This window comes from Ceraceosorus guamensis (genome assembly GCF_003144195.1).
Source record: "Ceraceosorus guamensis strain MCA 4658 unplaced genomic scaffold IE81scaffold_35, whole genome shotgun sequence".
NCBI lineage: Eukaryota > Fungi > Basidiomycota > Exobasidiomycetes > Ceraceosorales > Ceraceosoraceae > Ceraceosorus > Ceraceosorus guamensis.
The window spans coordinates 209,226-230,967 of record NW_020290030.1 but is presented as its reverse complement, the minus strand read 5'-3'; the positions used below and the strand labels follow the sequence as shown (position 1 = coordinate 230,967).

Below are 21,742 nucleotides of genomic sequence, written 5' to 3'. Positions count from 1 at the left end.
AGCAACTATATGCGTCCTTGGCTGGTCAGGGGACGGGTCGCCACGGCTAATCTCGCTTGTGTTTATCGTATCTGCCCATCCCACTGACTCCTAGCCCTACGCTTCACAGCGCCCACCACCTGACATTGTGGTGGACAGAGCTCGTGGCGTGGCTACCAGTCGTAGCGCCAAGGCGTATCTCAGATACCCCTTGTAACAGAACCGGCTTGACGCAGCATCTCCGGCCTCCTGAGAGCGACGATCAAGTTGACCCGCGGCTTAGAGCCCGTGGGTGCTTGCAGACATCTGGAATTGGACGCTTATGGTGCAGCAGCGATTGCGGATCGAGTCCATCTTGTCTAAGCTGACACTATCCTCAAATCATGATTGTGATATGTAGTCCCATCATGGTCAGGTCTCCACATTTAAATTCTCCAGTCTGATGTCGCGTCGCTAAATGAGTCACTTTGGCTCGACAAGGCCACAGTCAATGCGATGAGAGAGCGCAGTGCTTCGACTTCGGAGCCGGTACATAAAGTTTCAGGCGGAGTGGCTTGATCAATACAGATGAATCATTCTATCATGAAGTCTTGCGTCGAGCAACCCGAGCATCGAGATTCAGAGCCGGTGTTCGCCTGCATTCGCGATTGCGGTGACGGGCTGCTGAAATCTCCACGAAAGCCATGCGTTGGATCGCGTCGTGCGCGTGGAGGCATTTTGCAAAGTCACGAGAGTTGAGCCGCGGCTTGTGTTACGAGCGCGCGCATGCAGCACAGCCCATCTTTCCCCGCGTCTTGAATGATAAGACTCCGAGCCACGGCTTGATTCTCACTCAACCCAAGCAAGCATCAGCAGCTCATAGCAGCCAGGCTGAACGTCACAGCACGTGAAGAGTTGGGCCGACAGCGCCTAGGATAATCTTGAACCCGCAAGTCTTCGACTCACGATTGCAATTGTGATTGATGGCTAGACAGGTCGAGCGTCTGGCTCAGGCTTAAGTTTAGGATAGTCGCCTCGCTAGCTAATCAGTCTTGTCGGCCCAGACGTCGTCTGACTGAACCCACGACTCGCGCCATTACCAAGCCTAGCCCGAGACCTAGAGAGCTAGCATGCATCCACGCGCAGGCGATGCTGACACCATCTGAATGTAATTCGGCAACAAACGCGCAACGTCTGCGGATGGCAGTAAGGTCACACCACCAAGAAGAGAGAGAGGCCGTGGACGCCTCGCCCGTCCGGGCGTGGGAAACCAGATCAGCGTCGCGCAGTCCAAGCAGATCAGGCGAGTACGGCAGAGGGCCGTGCTTATCGCGATAAGGTTCTCAGACTTGCGAAGCACGGGTAGGGAAAAGCTTGTAGGCAGTCTGCCTCGCCGCGATGCTAAATTCGCAAAGGACGGAGCATTTGTAATTACAAGATAAGTGGTTTCACGACACGGCATTTTCGCGCATCTTGATCTATAGAGATGAAACGACGCATTTTGCACTTGACGGATCTAAAGACGCGTCCAGCTGTAACCTTAGCCTTGGGGAGGTGGTGTGCAACGACAGATCGCGCAAGGTTGAACAACACCTAATTGAAATGTTGGATCACGGCTGTTGCCATCGTCAAGAAGACCTTCAGCTACATCATCCACGTTTGTACCTTGCAAAGGCGACGAAGATGTCTGGTGTTCTATTCTTGGTATCTTTGGCTTTGCTCGCCGCGTGCTTGGCTGTTCGAGCCATTAGTTCGAAAGCAGTACCGAGAGTTGCCACAAGAGGTGTAGCCGTGCTCCAGCAAGGGTTTGACAAGACGGAGAGTGTGAAGCCATGTGAGTGAAGTTCGGTCATCAAGTCTGCTCCATTACAGCTTGGCAATGGTCGTCTGAACATGCGAGCGGACCTTCGTAACCCGGCACACATCAGCTGCTACGTTGGCCTTCATACCAACGCCTCCATCCGATCATGCGCTGACACCAGCAAACATTGACGTGCACGAGGCGCGAGATCATATCTAGTGAGCTTGGGGCGATGATCATGGAAAGGACTTGCTGGCAGAGATTAGCCACTGAAGACGATTCTTTGATTCTTAGTGGCAACAAGGTCATTCGACATCCGTACCACCAAGTGAGTCGGACTCGTTGAGACGGTCGAGCACCGGAGAGGTTTAACCGCGAAGCCTCGTGCCACAGACGATGGCTCATCAGCAAATGCAACCTGCTGACTGGATAGAGCCGGACAAGAACTACAAAAGCGATTTGGAGTGGAAAGCCAAAGTGCTGAAGGCGCAGGGCAAAGCCGTCTGCGACGTTCTGCCAGATTGCGAGGAAGCTTGTGGAGAAATGTTGATTCTGTTGAGCGAGTGGCTCGTAGCGAGGTATCCCGAATTGTACGAGTACGAGGCTGGAGACAAGCGAGGCATCCGCAATCTGGTCACTGGCGAGACGCACGCGCTCTACATCGAGGATCGTGCGCGGCGAGGCGTAGAAGCACTTCGCGTCATCAGTCGGTGAGCTCCGAAGTGACATCCTGGAGTAGCTACGAACCGGACTGACGCTCGATGGACTCGATCGGCGCAGCTTGGTGCAAGACGACTTCTTGATTGCGCGGCCATCGTCCTCGGAGGACGGATCCTGGATTTGCGCTGGTGGCTTGGTTTGCTTTCCTGGTGAGCTACACGAGTAGCAAGCCTGTGCTGCGAGTGTTCTCGTTGACGAGGCGACTCTCCCTCTTCCGCTTCAGGCTTCTACCTCGTCTCGCACAAGATTGGTCTTTCCTTACACGACACGCATGCGCCGGTGCCGCAATTTAACGAGAAGATCCTGCGCTCGGTAGAGCGATCTCTGACGCGTCTGAAGCCCGAGGCGCCGATCGAGAGGACGAGCTGGGAAATCGTTGATGATCCTGATCACCTCTTTTGGGCGCCAATGGCAGGACCTTTACCGACAGAGCCCGGTAGAAACGGCGCAGTCGCGGTGCCAATGATGCCGGAGCACCGCACCGGGCGACCAAACGACGCGTGTGTGACGGAGAACCCAGCAGACCTTGTACTACGCCTTGACCATCAGACGTGAGGAACGACCTCGAATTTTCTCCGACTTTCTCTGACGAGGACCTCTGCCTCATTCATGCAGTTTTATCAAGCTTCCGAAGAGTGGCTGCGTGAGTAGCGCGCGTCGAGCGCACGTCGAAGGAGATGCTGATATACTTGTGCACCGTTCCAGGTCTTTTTTGGCATTCATCCTGTGAGTAGGCTGGCTGCCTTGCCCTCTCAAAGATCAACACTTTGGCAAGACTAAGACGAGATTGCTTGCCAACGATGTAGATGCGGCGCAAGTTGTCAGAGTTGGCCACTCTGCCTCTATTACCTGCCCTCTTGTTGAAAGTGCATGAAGAGGCGCCGGCGGACTTGATGGAGTACAAGGCAGCACCGCTCTATTCCGCCTCGGTCTTGCCCTACCTCAAAAAGCTTCACAACCAGCAGATTGCTGAGGGGCTGATTCGTGGCGACGAAGACCCGAGCGACTTTCGGACCGCGATGCGAGCGCAGTGGGGAGATCATGCTGCCAATGTGGCGAACAGGCATGAAAGCTGATCATCTAGAACTTTGAACCCAGACAACACCTCTGTCTGCCGTCCAATTATCTCCTACCCTCTCGAAATACATCTGTCTTGCTCTTCCTGAACTCTCTTTGGGCTCGAGTCGTGTCTTCTCCGCCCACCTTGCCCCAACCCCGCAATGGTATGACCAGCACAGTGCCATTGTCCTCAGCTCCAAGCTCTTCGGCAAAGCTCAAAACAGCCTTGGCAGCATCGCTGGGATGTCCCGCACCTCGACAAAGGTCGACGACTTCCTGGTCTGAGACTTTCTCACCGACGCCATCGCTGAATGCAATCACAAAAGCGTAATCATCGCCCTTGATCACCTGGGTTATGACTTCTGGCTCGGCTGTAACGCCAGCCTTCTTGAAGCCCGAGTCGCCAAATGCGCGAGTGTTTGCCAGCGCCCCCATCCAACGAGCTTCGCCGAATGAGTCTGTGATCATGCCCGCGCCGACTTTGCGTAGACGATCCGCTTCTCCCCTATCGTCTGGATGGTGATAGTTTGTCAGGGGGATCGCTCGCCCGTCAGATCCGCAGAGCAGCAGCCGAGTGTCGCCGATCTGGGCTGTGGTGATGCTTAGCAGGCGAGACGAATACCACGGCGTGGCTGGAACGTCGAGCGAATGTAAGAGAGCAACGCTAGCGGTGGAGCCTCCGACGTTCAGTTGTTCCGACTGCTGAATTTCCTTGTCGGCCATAAGCCAAGCAAGCGTACATCTCTCCGCAATCGTCATCTCTTCTGAGCTGACTGCGTCCGGTGGATCCACAAGACCAATGTCACTGCCGTCTATAATCTGTCCCTCGCTAGCCTGCGGCGTGGTGGATTTGACACTCAGACCTCGCTTGGCGGCCAGCTCTTCAGCCGGCTTGCTGTCGCTAGCGTCGACATCTTGCGGCGTCTGGGCTTCCATGGGTGCTGACGTCCGAGGCGCACGTCCAGCGGAGCCTCTACCAGCCCTGACGGGCTTGAGTAGCTCTTGTCTGACCCATCGCTGCATGCCGCCTCCCGCGAACCTTCTAAAATAGCCGCCGAGTGAGCGAGTGAATTGCGCGATCTTGGTCGCTAGGCGAGGATCTGCTGATTCGAAAGTTGCATGCAACGTGTCCTTGAGATGCGTGGAAATGGCTCGACCTCCGTGGCTGCGCAAGAAAAGAGTGATGCGGGTGATGAGTTGCACGTCGAACAGGATCGCGTGAGGCGTTCGCACTGGGCTGCCCGCGCACGCTCACCCGTCAAAGCAGCCGAACCAAACAATCTGTCCGTATTCCTCCATCAATGCCTGTTCCCTCTCCTTTGCGTCGTCCAAATCTTCCACTCCTTGGGCATTCGCGGCTTCTTCCGCATCGCTTTCAGGGTGCCACCTAGCCGCAGCCTCTTTGGCGATCCTGCTCCAACCAGAAGCCAAGCTAGCTTTGATGGCCTTGGGTGGTAGCAAGACGCAAGAAGCTGACCAGGCATCTTCTTGGTACGCTCGAGAGCCTCGACTGGAGCTGACACCAAACACCGAGCCGGCGCGCAGCGGTATCCGCGCAGAAGCGGAGCAGGGCTGCGATTCGTTGTCCTTGGCAGATGTACCAGTTGCCCTGACTCGTACATAAGGCCGATAGTGTCTGGCCTGGCTGAGCTGGGCCAGGGGGCACGCTCGACACGTGGCAAGGCTCCTGTGGGGCGGTGATAGCGCTGTAGAGCGCAAGAGCCGGCAGAGAGTCGTTCTCGAGGTCATCTTGTTCGACCAAACTGGCTTCTGTCCGTCGTCAGTGGCGGGCGCTTCCTCTCCCTCTCCGTGGCGATCTACAGCCTGACTCTTGCCTGCTTATCCTGTCCTGGATGAGGGCTTCTCAAGTGCGATGACCCATGCATGAAAGTCGAGAAGCAGACGGTGACCGGAGCGGCTCGAGCGAACAGCAGATGGCATCGAGCTTCAAAATTTTGCCAACTCGAGGTCGATTGCGCCGCATCGTTGCAAACTTCTTGACGATCCTAACTTTGAATTCAAGGACCCTTTTTCAATTTTGATCCTCCTCAAATGGGCATAACGTGTGCACTATCACGTGAGCAGCACTTGTGCTATCCGCGTCACGTCCTTCTCGCGCGGATGGACGCGCTCAAACCGCGCGACTGCTAATTTAAGCGCGTGGGTGCGCCTAGGCTATAGACGAACTCTATCCTCGAAGGCGGGCAACTCGCCGCTGCATCCATGCGGTGCTCCAGACCGCATACATGCATCCGCCAACTTGACAACCTATCAATGTTTGATCGTCGCAGCATCCTCCATTCCCTCTACAACGTCAACTTCAAGTTCGCCCCGACTTGCTAAGCACCCTGCTGCTACTCCCCTGCATGCTTAGAGAGCGCACCCGCCAATGGGGACACATTTCCCGCGACGTCTGCACGAACAAGACTCTGATCACGCATAACGGCACTGGCACCTCAGCGTCTACAACCCACGAATACCACAGGTACAGCCCTAAAGCCGCACCAGGCGCAAGCTCTTGTCACCAGACGTCCGCTGTCTCTGCTTAGTCTTCGGGACGCCCTTCCGCTTCTCGATTCTCCGACTGACATACTCGGGACGCTGTTCACGCGACCGCGCAAATCCGATCGATAGCGCCACCGGTCCTGCGACAGATTCACTGCACAGAAAGCATGCCACCTCCATTCGGGAGACAAACAACGGCCGGTGGCGGTGGAAAGAGGAAATCAACGGGTGCAAGGAGGAGAAAATCGGGAGCGGATGGTAGGGGTGCACATGCGGATGTAAGCGGAGGTGAGTACTCGGATGGTCGAGAGGGTCTTGGCGCGCACAATGAGAACTATGAGCACTATCGATGGTACTGCCAAGCAGAGCAGGGGACGGCATTTGTCGATGCGTGTCAGATGATCAGCAAGCGAGCCCCTTCACTCTGCGGCGCGAGGATCACTTTTCCGCCGAGCGGACTCATGGCGCACCTGCAGTGGCACGGTACAGCAATCACCGAGCTACTCCTATGACCTTCGTGATTGTGACACTGACACCTTGCGCGTGCCTTGCTCTCCCTGTCTGGCAGACACAACGGTATCTCGTCGCAAGCCTCGATTCAAGCCAGGGACACTAGCCATCCGGGAGATTCGTCGGTATCAAAAGTCGACGGATCTATTGATTCAAAAGCTTCCTTTTGCACGAGTTGTACGAGAAGTGGCCGACGATTTCATCACGAACGCATACGATGGAAGCGGAGGGGCGGGACTGAGGTGGCAGAGCAGCGCGATTTTGGCCTTGCAAGAAGCTACGGAAGCGTACTTGGTGCACTTGTTCGAGGATGCTAATCTTTGCGCTATTCACGCCAAGAGGGTGACCATCATGCAGAGGGACATTCAGCTGGCTAGACGCATCAGAGGCGTGTGGGGTGGCATGGGATGAGCGACTGGCTGGCTGGCTACATCTTCTTCAACCTTTAATTCATGATTCTCACTCGCTTTGGCCTCTCGTCCCTGGCTTAAATCGTGCGCACGCAATACCCGCCACAATCACGACCACCGTCAGACTTGCTCCGTCACACTCACGTACTCCCACTTCGATTGTCTCTCGTCATCGCCTCCGAGCAATTGCACTCGAGCCTGTACCTTTCACTGTTCGCTGTGCACGCACGCCTATGCGTGCGTGATCACCCCGAGACTTGGCTCCGGGCGAAAATGGGTCTGTGTGGTGAGATGTCTACTCGACATCTGAGTGCTGCTACTGGTCACGAGTCGACCTTAGCTGTGCGCTGGGGATTTTGCCTGGCGCTCATGCGATTTCATGGTGGTGGTCACCAGAAGCAGTCACGAGTACCGGCACCGCAAACGTGAAGGAAGGAGAGGCGGACCCGCGCGTCAATTCTGTCCGTGTCAAGCGCGCACGGACGGAGGCGGGGATGCATGATAAGCTCGCCTGGCTGGCTGACTGCTTTTCGGGCTTGTGACTCTTTTTGACTTGCGATTCTTGGCATCTAATTCGTCCGCTTCCACATCCATCTCTTCAAATGCCAGTCAGGTGAGGATGCAATGCGCACGGCTACGTCGCGCATAGATTCATAACTGCTGTTTGGAACCGCAAGCCCCTGAGAGAGCGTGGCGAGCTGCTTGCGCGCGAAACGCACAAGAGCGCTCGACGCTTCATCACGCGCATCAGGACTTGCGACCGCGACCAAGGTGCGCAAGGGAAGAGCCGAGCGGTAGAGGAAGGGGAAGGCTTGTTCGGGAACTCACTCACAGAGCAAAGGAAGAGGCAATAGCATCCATCGTCAAAAGAATGGCAACGAGGGCGGCTCAGAACGCAGCGGCGAACGATGAGCTGGTTTCAGCTCTGCACGAGAGGCTGGTGCAGACGGGAGAGTGGGACAGGTGAGTGGTTGTGGTGGTTGCGTTGGCGTTTGCGAGCAACACGCTGTGGCCCGTGCCAAGGCGTGCATCTGGGCCATCCGTCGCATCTGGACGTCCTTGAACTGAGCCTTGTGCGCTCTGCACTGTGCTTTGGCATCCTGCCTTTCCAACGCAGGGTGTTGGAAGCACTAAGGCGCGGACTGGAGGAGAGCGGCTGGGATGCTTCACTACGAGAAAAGGCGTTTGGTGAGGGTCACAAGTCAACAAGGACCATCGTGCAGCTCGACAACTGATCGCACGCGTCGCTCATCATCTAAATCACAATGATAGAGCAAGCAAAAGCTCAGACGAGACCAATAAGCTTACTCGACCTCGTCGAGATCTTGGAAATAGAGGCGCACAGTAAGTGGCGGGCAAGCTCGATGGCTTGAGTGGCTCGACTGCAATCGGCACTCATGCAAGTTCGATGGTATGCGCCCCATTTCCTACCGTCCAGCTTCCATACCGCCAGCAGTCAGATCAGAAGTGACGAGCATGCTTCGGGACTTCATCTCTAGGAATGTGGAGGACGCATGAGTGCTTCCGACCGATCCATAAGCCTCGAACACTTCAGCAGTAAGGCCACTCTACAAGCAATGCACGATGCTCACTCCTGCCAAGCGGCTCGAGAGGCGCAAAGATCGGTGTACGATGGATATACGTCTCGTATGTCGCTCTTTCACTCGGCGACGCGTGCAGTGGCGCTTCATGGACGGTGTTACGACGATGAACAACATTGAATTGTTGTTCGTCCCCAAAGCAACAGGGATTCTAGTGCGCTCGTTCGAGCGCTCGATATTTCAGGTCTTCTCCGCGCAATGGCAAGGGCGCGGCAGTGCCATTCTCTCTCTGCCCAATGTATCAGAACTCTCCAAGGTCGTCTCGAAGAAGAGTATTGCGCTAGTCCTCTGGCCGGATCTGCTCTCCATCTCGCAACACTTTGACTAGCTTTGCCTTTGTCTCGCACTCCACCTTTCCGCACATGCACCTCGCTCGCACGTTGCGTCCGCCGCACTTGTGATTCTCCCACCCTTCAAATGCCCTCTGCTTCCGCCTTAGTACATGTCCAATGAAGAGCCCTGTAGCGTGACGTGAATGGATGCGGTCAGCGTCAGAGTCAGCCTGGCGAAGCGCAACGACGCGGAGCAGAAGGTGCATTCTAGTTCGTGCGCTGCAGCTAGGCTGGGATCTCACGATCCTCTCTCGGTACTCCGTCTAGGTCCTTTGGGGTTCGTAAACATACCGAACGTTGTAACTTCTAATACACTCCATTTTGACTCGAGCTGATGGCCCGTCTAGGACATGTCCCTCCCCCGCGAAAAAAAGGAATTCTGACGACCCATGCCACTGACTGCCGAAGTGAAGATCTCCCCTCCCCTCCCATAGCTTTCGCCCCGCGTCTTCGACAGCGACCAGACTCACATCGTGCACCTCGTAATCAGCCAAAGTGATGTGATTCTTCAGAATGGTATATTGCCTGCTCAGCTTGATCTTTTCCGGCACCGTTCCAATCTGAGCTGCGATGAGTTTCTTCAAATCTCCAATCGTGTCGTCTGGACTGCACTTGACTCTGACTGGTGGTGTTGATGGTGCGTGGGGGGAGGGGGGGGGGAGAAAGACAACAAGATAGGGGGGCGGATGAGCAGATGTATTAGCACGAGCTTGCATGGGATCGGGACTGTCATGAAGCTTGTATGCGCTCCGCGACTTTGACTCACCACGACGACCCAACCGATCGTTGGCGTAGATCTCGATGAGACGAGGCATCCTTCAGCTTTTGCGATGTTCAGCTTGAGGCGTCGTACGCCAGATAATGCTCGCTAGACGAGATGAGGCAAGAACCTCCCTTATCAAGGACAGCTGGGCTGCACGGATCGACGATCAAAGGCCATGCACAAGAAGGGTGGGGGAGAGCCGAATCAAACGAATCACGCGAATGGCGAATCAGTCGTGAGTCGGGCTCGGGGAGACAGAGTCAAGAGTGGCGGTGCAACTGTGCGTGCCTACACGGGGCGGTATATATATAGAGCGCGGTATGGCTCACTCACTGCAAAAAAAGCTACATACGCGCACCACTCCCGCTGTGATTGGCGGTGGGACTCTTGACTGTCATTGCTTGCTTCAATTTGAATTCGCGATTAGTCACGACTTTGCGATTCAGATTTCAAGATTCACGATTCGTGATTGTTGGCTTCTTTTTGCCGAAGCCCGACCGCGGCCGCGCACGAATCAAGTGCGGATAAGCATGCTCGCTGCATGCTGTTACCGTACATCTATGCAGACCGCTGGTCGACCTTTCCAAACTCGAAATTTGTCTTCTTGACGCTTGTCACGCTCTCACGCAATCGTCACCTATCCCTTCGACGTGATCAACATCAGTCACAGTTGCTCCATCCTTCCTCATCGAGCGTGTACCCTGTGTTGGCTCTTCGCAGCTGAACCCGCCTTGCGCTGCTCCCCACGTCTTTTGCCTCATCGAACGCCCGAACCGACGAGCTGCCAAGATGCTACTCCCACCAGCCTCGCTGACCGCCTCGGTCGCATCTTCCAGCAAGCTAACGCTCACTCGCGCCGCATGCTCACCACTAACAAGCCAATTCAGCAAAATACAGCGACCCGTCGGCTTGCTAGACAGGCGCTATACCGCCTCTGCCCGTCGCCCCAACTGGCCTGCTCGGCATCGAGCAACTGCGCCCAGCCATTCGCCTACTCAAGCACGTTTCTCCTCCACCCGTCCGCGAGCCAATTCCAGCAAGATTCTTCGAGCTCTGCCAAGGTTGAGCTCAGGCTTGACGCTGGTCGGTGGCACGTTGGCGCTGCTTTTGGCTCTGTGCGCCTCATCGCAGAACAACAAGGTGCACTCCGATTCTTCTTCCCTCTCAGCCATCCCTCTCTCCACTCCCTCCTCCTCTCTTCCACAATCGACCAAAAGAACAGACATTGCCACTGGCGAGTCTCTACCCAGGTTGCTTCTCTCTCCAGCCACGAATGAGAAGCTGCATTTGGTGGGGCTGGGAGTGAGGACGGTGAGCTTTTTGAGAGTGAGGGTGTACGTAGCTGGGCTGTACGTCGATGGCAAAGGTCTGGAAAGGGCGAAGAGGCTGCTGGGAAGCCAGGGCAAGGAAGAGAGCACAGAGGCCGTGCTGAGACAATTGTTGCTGGGTGGAACAGAGTGTCTCATCCGCATAGGTGAGTACGAAAGGTCCGTGCACTGGCATTGCTGCAAGGCTCTCTCTGCCTTCCAAATAATCTTTCGCCGCTCTTCAAGCTGACCCTGAGCGCTGTAAACCTCTCTCGACCCGCGCTTCAGTTCCCGTGCGCAATACCGACATGTCACACTTGCGAGACGGATTTCTGCGCTCATTGCAATCGCGAGCCAAGCTAGCTCGTCGTTCGGGCAGTCTGAATGCAACAGACGAGCACCTCCTCGATTCAGCCTTGGACTCTCTGCGTTCGCTCTTTCCCAAGGCTTCGGTGGCAAAGGGCCAATCTTTAGACCTGAGATTTGCCGGGGCTAGTAGGATGGATGTGCTTTTCAAGGGCAAGAGGTTGGGCGCTGTGGGAGAGAGACCCGCTCCTACGGGCGTGAGGGGAAGGGATACCGACGACACAGCCTTTGATAGGTGGGCAGGCATCGGAGAGCTGCTCTTGGCCTACGTGGCTGAAAAGGGCGAGATTTCAGCGCCGGTGAGTCGCCGATCCTCTGCCGCACTGCCCTATCCGGCGACTGTCCGAAGCTTGATGGAGACTCATGCCATGCCAGATTACCATCTTGTCGTTACAGATCAAGCAAGACATCGAAATCAACCTCCAGCACTTGGCGCAGAAAGGCTCTCTGCCGATCGAATAGAGTCTGAGCCGCTGCCAAAGATCATCAATGCCCGCGCGCCGCATACATCACCAGCGGCTCAAGCACGCTTCCAAGAGAAGCTTTTCACCATTCATGTGTAATTTGATACATTTTCCTCATCGCTCAAGATGGCACAGACGAAAAAGGCCACGCATGCTACTGTGGCTCGTAACGAGATGGGAGGCAAGAAGAGGCTCTGCAGGCCGAGCTTACCCACCGAACGAGCCCACCAATGTTCCCAGAAGCGTGATGATCGCTCCTCTGTACAGGGCCTGCAGGTATTCGAAGATGCCCGGCAAGACCCGTCAGCAAGAACATCGCTGTAATCAGTAGAGTGAGAAAGCGAAGTCACTCACCTCGACACCTTCTTCATCGACCAATTTGTTGAGACAGTCAACGAAGCCCTCGTACCTCTCAACCACTGGTGCTCCGAATCCTTGTTCGGCCGCTTCTTGGGCAGCGCTAGCAGTCAATGGCTGATCGCAAGGTCTGAGTGCTATGATAGGTTCTCGCTGCTGGGACAAGTGATCACTGGACGTCGGAAGAAAGGGCGCTTGTTCTCTCGCGAATGCGGCACCTGCAACGGACGCTGGTCTAGCCGATTCGTGGTTGGCCTGTGTTGGCTTGACAGGCTCATCTTCCGTATCCCTATATGCGTGCCCCGAGCCATTCGAGCGAGGCGCCTCTGATGCACCTTCATCTTCCTCCTCGTCTTCAATCGCAAAGCTGGGTCGCGGAGCGGGCTCAGCTGCATCGCTGGGCTGCTGTGGCAGAGGTTTGTCCGGCGCATTGCTTCCATCTCTGTAATTGTCGCTTCTCTGACTGGCATTGTGATGACTGAAAGAGTTGGGCGCGTTTCCGTTTGCGCGAGGCGCAAAAGCCATGTGCAAGGGTTGCTGGCTTTCTGGTCTCTGCACCGCCAAGCGAACTATGACGATCTCCACTGGACTGAGGATCAAAGTCGATGCGACATTCCATGCCAAGAAGATTGCCAGCCCCAACGCGCCAACTTTCAGGGATTCGTCTGTCGGTCCAGAAAAGTATTGGTCATCCGGTGCCGCGGGTTTGACAGGTGGAAGACCTCCTAAGGCTGGGACTGTCAAGTATCGGACCAGGCGAGTGGCCAAGCCGACCCAGGACACATGCAGCAAGGTCGCCGCAAGTAGTCCAGGCACTTGGAACAGACGCCAAGGCTGGGCGTACTCTGAGGGGGAGAGCAGCTCCCTGAGATTCCGCATGGGTGTCGTCATTGGCAAAGCGCGAGGATGCACGATTGTCCTGATAAAGCATCCACAAGGATCTGAATCAGCTCAAGTCATTGTGCACTTTGCTAGTGCTTCGATGCTACTTACCGAGTCGTAATCACGCTCATGGGAAGAGTGACTATGGCGACGAGAGCCATGAAGAAGAGGTTGCCCCAGAAGCCAAACTTGTCCGGGCTAGCAGGCGCACTCCTGTACGCCCCACCAGAAGCTGAGATGGCGCCAGTGTTGAAGATGACGCCGGCGATAAAGCCGAGGGACATGAGCTGGATAGCGACGGGTGCAGAGCCTCTGTATATGCCGCTCCAGCCTTCCAATCTATACGTCCTTTGCAGCATTCCCCACACGCCGTTCACCACCGGTCCAATCTTTGCGGCTGCCCTAGCATCTCTCAGAAAGTAGGCAGAGATGGCGCGTGGATTTGCACCGCTACCCAAATTTGTGCTGCCATCCTCCAACACAGAGTCGAGGGAGAGGGCTTTGGGCAAATAGTTGGCTCGCAAACGCACGAGCGCGCCTGTGAGCGGCTGCGATATCAGCAGTGACACGGAGATGGTGATGACGAGAAAAAAGACGGTGAATACACCACCGAGCACATCCAAGATGAAGCCCATCTTGAGACTAGTGCGTCTGAGCGAGCACGATTTGACTTTCTGCTGTTGTGAATAGCGGCTTCCCTTGTCGAGTCCGTTTCGTTGAAGGCGTGCAGAGCGGATAGGCTAGCAAAGTCCACTAGCGACTGAAGGTCGAGAGCGTGTGAGCTACAATTGGCGATGCTGAAGGTGGTGAGGAACTGACATGAAGTCTTAGGAGCACACTCGCCCCCGCACCCCTCATCCGACGAGCACACAATCGTGAATCAGCGCAGCACAGCAAGGTCGCTCGGCTGCGCGCGCACCGACCGAAGCGCGCACACGCATTACGCAGCAGCGGCATGCAATGCGAACGTCGGCAGACCTCCCGCCCGATCACCAAGGTCCGTGCGTGCTCTGCAGGCGCATCTGCGGCCAATTCAAGACTCAAGGCTCTTTCATCATGCTGTCAAGTCACTTGAGCCACGTGATCCTTTCATTTGAACTGGTAACTCTATTCTTGTTTGCAAGCAAGTTCTTGATTCACATGCAAGTGTAGCGCGATGTGGTCACGTCTGCCACTCCTTCTGATTCTGAGATCATACCTGTCCTTCTGAAGAGCAAGCTCAGGCAAGCAAATCATTTACATGCACCACCCTATGACGACCAGTCAAGATCCAGTCATTCTCGATTGCTTTGATGTATCATTTGACGACCGAAGGGAGGCATGTTCGTTACGCGCATGGACCAAGAACCACTTTGTGAGAGGACACGTCGATGATTTGGAGCGCATCATGAGGAGATGGGTCGGAGCAGGAAAATCGAGCACGAGAGCGCAGTGCTTGGAGAAGCATGACGCGCACGCCGGGCACAGCAGTGCCTCAACACACTTCTGAAGCGGCGTGATGGGCGACGAGATTCACCCTGCAACATACGAAGCGCTAGCTTGCTCGAGGCTGCGATTCGCGCGGGTTACGTCGAGCCTCCGCTGGGTCGCTGCCCGAGCATAGCCATCAGATTGGCAGCGTTCATCGGTTGCTGGCCTCCGGGCGATGGCATGGCATGACCAGAGCCAGGAGAGTGACCAAATGGTGGAGGTGTAGAGACGGGGGGACCGCCACTAGCCCCTTCGCCCGCGAACGAACCTGGATGTTGGTGGTGTGATGAAGCGCCCTGGTGAGGTGGCATCATGGGCGACTGCATTGGACCAGAGCCAGGCGCAGGTCCCTTTCCAAAATGTTGAGACAGGACTTGATGCTGCACGTGAGGAGGTAGGCTCATGATGTGCTGCTGAATGTGCGGCGGCAGTGCGCCCAACAGGCCAGGAGGCGGGGGTGGCGGCATGTGTGGTCGACCTGGCCCTCCGGCTCCATTCCCAGGAAAGCCTGGCATGTTCGGCGGTCTTGGTCCCATGGGGCCAGCACCAAGCGCAGCGGCAATGTGTGGGGGCAGTCCGGGTGGCAGGCTGTGGGGCCCAATCGGCCCTCCTGAACCCGGCCGACCCATCATCCTTGGGTCTACGCCGAAGGAGAATCGACCATCAGGCCCTCCAGCACCCGATGGAGGCGCTGCCCCATTGCCATTGCCAGGCGAAGGCAGTCCACCGTACATGTGGTCCGATCGATGCTGTTGAGGCGAGACGCCGCCGTACGGAAATCCAGGAGGGAGTGGAGGACCACCCAGCGAAGGAGACATCATAGGCCCACCAGATGGAGTCTGGTTGCTGACAAGACGCTGGTGAGGCTGTTGGTGTTGTTGAGCGTAAGCGTCGTTGGGCTCAACTGGCGCGCGCTGAATGAAGCTGAATTGGGGACTCTGCTGATGACCGCTCAGCTCTTCTCGCTGAAGAGGTATGCGATTATGAGCTGAATGACGATCGGTCTGGCTTTGGTGCGGCCCACTGTTGCTGTCGGTACTGTGAGTAGGAGCAGAAACGTGGGCAAAGGCAGGTGACGAGCTCAATCCGTCCGCGCGGTGTTCGGTTGCTGGGCGCTCTTGGGCACCAGGATGGGAAGGAACCCGTGGTGACCTGTCCCGAGGGGCATCGGGCTGGGTGCGACCACCACCGCTTGACTGGTCACGGGTGTGATTTTGAGGTCCATCGCCTTCTGGGCGGTTGGCTCCCCCTCCAGCACTGAGAAGAGCCATAATCTTCTCCATTGATGCGATATCCTCGCGAGAAGGCTGTTTCACCGCTGATCGCTCAGAAGCGTTCGGCTCTCCTGGCCGTAACGGCGCAGCAGCCTGCCCTTCACGCTTGCCAGAAGCGGCCCCATCGCGGAAGTCAGTCGCCGGGGAGCTGGGTGCGCCAGCACTCTTGAAAAGATCAGCCATACTGAGAGATTGCCCAGCAGATGCAGAATTGCTTGGTTCGACGGACGGTGCTGCGGTGGATGTCATGTCGACCGCTTTAGCCTCCGTGAAGCGTTGTTGGGCAGCTAGAGCAGCAGCTTGTGGATCGCGAGGCTTGCCATCAAAGAACCGCGCAAAGCGACTCGACCGACCAGGAAGGCCTGGTGGGCCAGCAGCCAAGCTTGCCGTGTTCGTCTGTTCCGCCGCTCCACGCTGACTTGTGCCACTGGTCGCCGTAGTCTCTCCATTCTCACTCGGCTTGTTAGCATCAACCGGCGCTGAGGATGTCTCTGGCTTATCAGATGCGTCTTCTGTGACCCTGGAAGTCCCGAAAACGGATCTCTCCGCAGCTGGCCGTGCTAATCCGGGTGGGGCTGTTCTTGCTCCATTTGCTCCAGCGTCGAGTTTCTCCTTTTCAAGTCTCTCTTTCTCTTTCATTTGAGCTCTGAAAGCCTGTATGCTGTCCATACCAGAAGCAGAACCAATGGTTGCAACTTCATTGTCGGACACTTTACGTGCAGGGGCGCTCGTTGGCATTGTCGAGCCAGTCGAAGGCAGACGAGCTGATTGAGGAGTGGAGCTGGATTCGTCATCGTTCATCCAGCTGGGTTCAGCGTCTTCAGCCATCCAAGACGGGAAAGCATTCTTCCGAGCAGAGTCCACACCCCTCTCGTCTCTGCGATCGCGACCCAAGGCGCTCCTGGGTGGATTCAAGCCAGCGGACCGCGGAGCTGCTAGAGCTCCGCCTCTTCGCCAATCACTTGCAGAATCTGCTTCCCGCTGTGCCGCTGCTCTGAGCCTCCTTTCTGTTTCCGGACTTCGAGGAACGCTTTCCCACTCGCCTCCGTCGTCCTCAGCACCATTCATCGCTTCGCTGCGCGGAATCCTTCGCTTCTCACGCAAGCCGCCAAGATCCTTTCCAGAAGCTGATCTATCTGTTTCGCGGATTTCCTTTGCGCGCGCACCACGAGGACCACGCTCCTCTAGTGGCGTCGTTGACGACCCATCGCGACGTGAACCACCAAACTATGTCGCACGCGGGTGAAGGCGTAAGTCGGACTGCAGGGTATCAGAAATTGCTCTGAAGAGACACGCACCCGTCTATCCGCTCCAGGACTATCCAGATCCTTGCCTGCCGGCCGGAAAGTGCCGCCGGCAGAGAGCTGTCCAAAGGGATTTTTGCCAGACGGCGGGAAGCGGCTTCTTGGGAGGTCTGTGAAATGCGCAAAATGTATGAGTGCTCGGGCTCATTAGGTGCGGGAAAGCTGCAACAAGCTCACCACTGAGACGCAAAGGACTAGGCACGTCACTGCTCTCGTCATTGAGACGTCTAAATCTGCCGGCGCGTATCAAAGAGCATTCAGCCCGAGCGATGCGCGAGCTTTTTTCTCGCATCACCAGCGTTCTCACCCTCTCTCCACTCCCTTTCGTGTGCCCTGGAAGCCACTGATCTGACCCTTTTCAAGACTGCCGCTCTGAAATTCGCCATCGTCCAACCGCTGTCCGCGATCAGCTCTGTCTCCTCGCTCGCCTCGAGCATAGTGACCATATTCCCTGCCCTCTCTTCCTCCACCTTGACCGATGTTCTGGCCACCCGGATGGCCATGGGAGCCATGAGTCGACCGCGGTGTATAAGGTTCCCAATCCCTGCAAACGTCGTCAAGTACGATGAAGCCGGTTAGCTCGTATCGCCCGCCAAGCATGCGGGGTGCATCCACAAATGGTCGTGACGCACCCGTACCACTCTTTAAGTGATGGCATGCCAGCCGGCAATGTGACTAGCGGACTCTTGCTGAGAGATAGCAGCAGAGTCGTGGAGTATGGCTGGGAAGTCCTCTCACGGACATCTTGGGCGACAGGGGGCGCGCGAGAAGTTGCGCTTGTATGCTTGCCTAGAGCCTGCGGCACAGGCGACAGACCAAGCCCGGGGGGTGGCCCGGCTAGCAAAGAAGAGATTTGCGAAGTTCAGCGTCGGGCTTGCAACAAGCATTTCACAATTTGAAGCAATTCAGCTCACAGACAACTGCTGTCGAGGCCATAGATGCAGACGGCTTCTCCGCTAGACGCAGTTTGAATCGAAGAAATCAAGACGACACTGATCCACCGACTTGAACTCGCCCCGTTCCGAGTCGACGATCGTTGTGCCTCTTCGATATTGAAGTGAAATGTGTAGGCTAGCCTGTAAGACAGAGATCGAAACAGCTCGGACTCGGAGGATGATGCAATGCAGACACTGCTTGCTCTCTTGAACCGGAGGACGATGTGGAGATGAGTTCCAGAGCTGGCTCAAGCCAGAAGCTATGCCGAATATTGTTGTGCTGATTGTCGTTGATACAGACGATTGCGGATTAATGTTGAAGGCAGACGGAGCCGGGGCAGGTGATGTTGCGAGCCATTGTGATCGACGCTGTAGCGGATCAGCTATCAGAGGTATATATACGACTCTGCCAGTGACAACGCTCTGCCATCCCATCACACGCACGGGCGTCGAGCATGACCCACACGCATGCAAAGCGCACCACCAGCAGCAGCAGCCGTGGCGGGAACAGCTTGCGTGCAGCGCCACACGTACAACAACCACAATGCGCCCCACTCAACCTTTCGCAACCACGTGGTAAGAGCGAGCGAGCTGTTATTGTGATTCTGATTGCATGGATGACTTGCGACCATATGCAAGCGAGCCTTCGCGGCGTGTGCACACCTCTCTCAACGGCGCCTCCTGACATGCAGCACGGATGCCCGCGTGTGCGTACTCACACGCGTGACTGCGACTGCACGTACCGCGTGCCCGGGCGGGGCGAGCGGGGTGGCCTATACTGTAGCTGAAAGCGCGCTATACAGCGGATTGGTTTAGTTGTGCGTGAATAATTAAAGGTGCGGCGCTGCTGCTGATCGCCCGCCCCGCTGCAGCATCGCGATCGAAAGGGTGAATGAATCATGAATGTCGCCTCTGCTGCTGGCGCGATCGACGTTGCAGCGCGAACACTCAATAATCAGACTCGCACTTCCCGTTTTCGGCTGACGCTTCGAGCAGAGCAACTCTGAGTCACGCTTCACGATCCGTGTTGCACTCCGCTCCAGCAACCACACTTGGGCCATCGCGTCCAGTCATTGCCTCTCTCACACCTCCATCTGAGCGCTTCTGGCGCGGCAGCGGACTTACACATGCCTCAAGCTTGACTTCGGAAGAAGCCCTAAGCTGGGTGCGTCGCACGCTTCGACCCCGCTCGCTCGCCTGCCTCTACAGCAGCATTGGCTTTGGCTCTTCTGCGCGCAGAGTCGAACACGCAAAGTTGGTGCTTCACTGAGCGCCATCTCGACGAATGTGGGTGATTTGCTCCTGTATGCTGGTGCACCGACCTAGGTAGTCAATCGTCAGGCCCGACCACTGCTAGGTTCAATTCCTCGACACCAAACGACCTTGCGCCGCAAATTTCACAAAGTATGGCGTCCGACGCTGCATCGGGGCCCTCGATGCCTTCTCGCTCCCTTCCAGAGACGGAAGCGTTGTACCGACAGTCAATCGACTCAGCCCGAGAAGCCTCGCTCAGCAGACGCTTCTCGCGCTCCTCTCGCACTTCTCAAAGCAAGACAGCTTCTCAAGAGCCCAACGCTAGAAATGACGGGACTCAGAGGGTGTCGAAAGACGAGTCCGGAGTGATGCGCAAGCGCGACAGCCAAATGGGCCCGGCCGATACTTCCTTGGATGCCAGCGCCAACAATGAAGGGTCCGCAGCAGACCAGGGTGGAGGAACTGCAAATGGCGCTGCGCAAGGTGACGAGGATGTCGATACTGATGTGGACAGCGAGATTGCGCACCCCTCCTTCTTGGGCAGCTCCGTACGCTCCAACCTCAGTGTGCGTCCGACCATCCTACCACCAGCAGCCTTTCTCGCGCCGAAGAAAGGCAGCGCGAGGATGTCGCCTGCAGCCACACGAACTCCGAGTCCGTTCAACTTTCCAATCTCTCAGTCTCCCGTAGCTGGGAGATCTCTAGAACAGTCTCCTACCTCGCCTGCCACTGACGTTGCTCATGCTGGCGCATTGCGCGGCAGTAGTGGCTGGACGGAGGCTTCCTCCAGTCGAGCGGCGTCGCAGGGGACGGGGCACGACAGTGCCGGCCAACAACAGAGTTCACACAGAGCTCACAAGTCGACCAGAGCTCCCTCTGAGCACGCAAGTCGAGATCCGCTACTGCCCTTTTCGACCAGGCAAGCGAATGCAATGTCAGGCTATGATGCTCAGAGTTACACTGGAAAATCACCATCGCCAAACATTCGTTCCAGTCCAAACAGCCGTTCATCTCGTCTCGAGGTGCAGCCATCGCCCAGGCCGAGAAGCAAGAGGAGCTCGATGCAGGAAAGGCCGGCAGAGAAGCCAAGCTCCTATCCCCGCAAGTGGAAGTCCTTCCAAGGAGCAAACAAGTTCTTCTGCTTTGGACGCATCATGACAGCCGATGACAATCCTCTGCCGTTCTTTGGAGCCACTCTAGTCGTCGTTGCGTTCCCAATTCTGTGGTTCATCTTTGTCGCTCCTTTCACTTGGCGACATGTAAGCCCAGCGCCTGTCATCCTGACAGCATACACCTGGCTTGTCACTCTCTCAAGCATGATGGTGACCTCCTGGAGAGATCCAGGAGTGCTGCCCAGAGACTTGGATCCAGACCCGCCTTGCACCACTAGCGATGGCGACCCAATGGATCCAGAAGATCCGCTTGCCATTCCTCTGCCTCGCGTTGTGCGAGTCCCTCAGAGCACAGATCTCAAAGTCAAGTGGTGTGAAACATGCGGCACATATCGGCCACCTCGCGCTAGTCATTGCAGGACTTGCGATAACTGCGTGGAAAACATTGGTGAGACCGCTAGATTTACTGCTCGACATTTTCAACCTGCTCACGAAGTGTCTGCTTCGCTGTGACAGACCATCATTGCACGTTCTTGAACACTTGCATCGGCCGCCGCAATTACTTTAGCTTCTTTTCCTTTCTCATCGCTGGCATTACGCTCTGTTGCCTCTGCTTGGTCTTCAGCGCTGTCCACCTCTACCTGCTCACGCGGCGTTTGGACGACCCACTTCCTGGAGGCGGTTTTGGCTCTGGTCTCGATTTCGCTGGAGCTCTGCGCAAGGCTCCGCTCAGCGCAGTCCTCTTCCTCGTACCTATCTGGGTACTGGTCCCTTTGTGCGTCCTGTTCGGCTACCACATGCGCTTGGTCAGCATGAATCGAACTACAGTGGAGCAGATTCGCATCAACTCTCAGAAGGAGTACGGAGAGAAATCCAGCCAACCCGATGCTGTGGCATCCCATCGCTGCGTGCCTGCTCTAGGAAGACCAGGAAGGGATCCAAACCCTTTTGCGGTGCCAAACTTTTTTGCCAACGCTTTCGAAGTGCTGTGCAGACCTATTCCAGAAAGCTACATCGACCGCTCCGGTCGCGCAGTGCCTGATAATCGTAGACCAAATCCTGCTTGGCGCAACAGCTCGATGGGCCGACAAGCCAGTGATATCGCCAACGACGGCAGTCCACGAGTATAGGATTGGCCTTCGATCGGCAGTCGCGCTGTGCCGAGATTGGCTCCGCCCACACATTCATTGAACATATCAGCTTTCTGCGCACCACCAGTCGTGCTTTCCTGTTTGTCGCAGACACCTCAACACTCTTTCCAATGCGTCTCTAAACAACGCCGTGTCGGTCGTTTGCATACACTCATATCTCTTGATACCACGCTAGCGATAATACATAGACAAATTGCATTGTTTCGA

At 56.2% G+C, this 21,742-nt stretch overlaps 8 protein-coding genes across 8 annotated transcripts; 5 read left to right on the top strand and 3 right to left on the bottom strand.

Annotated features, from left to right (window-relative positions):
* Window positions 1-1,641: 1,641 nt before the first annotated feature.
* Window positions 1,642-3,555, top strand: IE81DRAFT_347898 (hypothetical protein; the record flags this gene model as incomplete). The annotated part of the gene is made up of 9 exons (XM_025516203.1): window positions 1,642-1,792; window positions 1,887-1,977; window positions 2,054-2,087; window positions 2,153-2,469; window positions 2,540-2,628; window positions 2,703-3,030; window positions 3,095-3,122; window positions 3,185-3,205; window positions 3,286-3,555. 9 exons carry the CDS (start codon window positions 1,642-1,644, stop codon window positions 3,553-3,555), a joined length of 1,329 nt encoding a protein of 442 aa, XP_025369173.1.
* Window positions 3,556-3,601: 46 nt separating this feature from the next.
* On the bottom strand, window positions 3,602-5,287 carry IE81DRAFT_291104 (protein serine/threonine phosphatase 2C; the record flags this gene model as incomplete). Its single annotated transcript, XM_025511882.1, has 2 exons — window positions 3,602-4,703; window positions 4,794-5,287. 2 exons carry the CDS (start codon window positions 5,285-5,287, stop codon window positions 3,602-3,604), a joined length of 1,596 nt encoding a protein of 531 aa, XP_025369172.1.
* Window positions 5,288-5,748: 461 nt separating this feature from the next.
* IE81DRAFT_314437 (histone-fold-containing protein) lies at window positions 5,749-7,104 on the top strand. The gene is made up of 2 exons (XM_025512504.1): window positions 5,749-6,331; window positions 6,612-7,104. The coding sequence occupies exons 1-2, from the start codon at window positions 6,211-6,213 to the stop codon at window positions 6,962-6,964; spliced, it is 474 nt and encodes a 157-aa protein (XP_025369171.1). The 5' UTR covers window positions 5,749-6,210; the 3' UTR covers window positions 6,965-7,104.
* A 730-nt stretch (window positions 7,105-7,834) lies between these two features.
* IE81DRAFT_347895 (hypothetical protein) lies at window positions 7,835-8,481 on the top strand (the record flags this gene model as incomplete). The annotated part of the gene is made up of 4 exons (XM_025516202.1): window positions 7,835-7,926; window positions 8,081-8,151; window positions 8,236-8,307; window positions 8,402-8,481. 4 exons carry the CDS (start codon window positions 7,835-7,837, stop codon window positions 8,479-8,481), a joined length of 315 nt encoding a protein of 104 aa, XP_025369170.1.
* An 89-nt stretch (window positions 8,482-8,570) lies between these two features.
* Window positions 8,571-10,040, bottom strand: IE81DRAFT_324010 (ubiquitin-like protein). Its single transcript, XM_025514123.1, has 3 exons — window positions 9,663-10,040; window positions 9,367-9,518; window positions 8,571-9,023 (listed from the first exon to the last, which is right to left on the bottom strand). The coding sequence occupies exons 1-3, from the start codon at window positions 9,709-9,711 to the stop codon at window positions 9,000-9,002; spliced, it is 225 nt and encodes a 74-aa protein (XP_025369169.1). The 5' UTR covers window positions 9,712-10,040; the 3' UTR covers window positions 8,571-8,999.
* Window positions 10,041-10,448: 408 nt separating this feature from the next.
* IE81DRAFT_347894 (hypothetical protein) lies at window positions 10,449-11,794 on the top strand (the record flags this gene model as incomplete). Its single annotated transcript, XM_025516201.1, has 3 exons — window positions 10,449-11,133; window positions 11,255-11,631; window positions 11,729-11,794. 3 exons carry the CDS (start codon window positions 10,449-10,451, stop codon window positions 11,792-11,794), a joined length of 1,128 nt encoding a protein of 375 aa, XP_025369168.1.
* An 85-nt stretch (window positions 11,795-11,879) lies between these two features.
* On the bottom strand, window positions 11,880-13,843 carry IE81DRAFT_324008 (hypothetical protein). The gene is made up of 3 exons (XM_025514122.1): window positions 13,147-13,843; window positions 12,151-13,072; window positions 11,880-12,066 (listed from the first exon to the last, which is right to left on the bottom strand). Exons 1-3 carry the CDS (start codon window positions 13,668-13,670, stop codon window positions 12,004-12,006), a joined length of 1,509 nt encoding a protein of 502 aa, XP_025369167.1. The 5' UTR covers window positions 13,671-13,843; the 3' UTR covers window positions 11,880-12,003.
* A 6,490-nt stretch (window positions 13,844-20,333) lies between these two features.
* IE81DRAFT_314430 (zf-DHHC-domain-containing protein) lies at window positions 20,334-21,725 on the top strand (the record flags this gene model as incomplete). The annotated part of the gene is made up of 2 exons (XM_025512503.1): window positions 20,334-20,832; window positions 20,901-21,725. 2 exons carry the CDS (start codon window positions 20,334-20,336, stop codon window positions 21,512-21,514), a joined length of 1,113 nt encoding a protein of 370 aa, XP_025369166.1. The 3' UTR covers window positions 21,515-21,725.
* Between the last annotated feature and the right edge of the window lie 17 nt (window positions 21,726-21,742).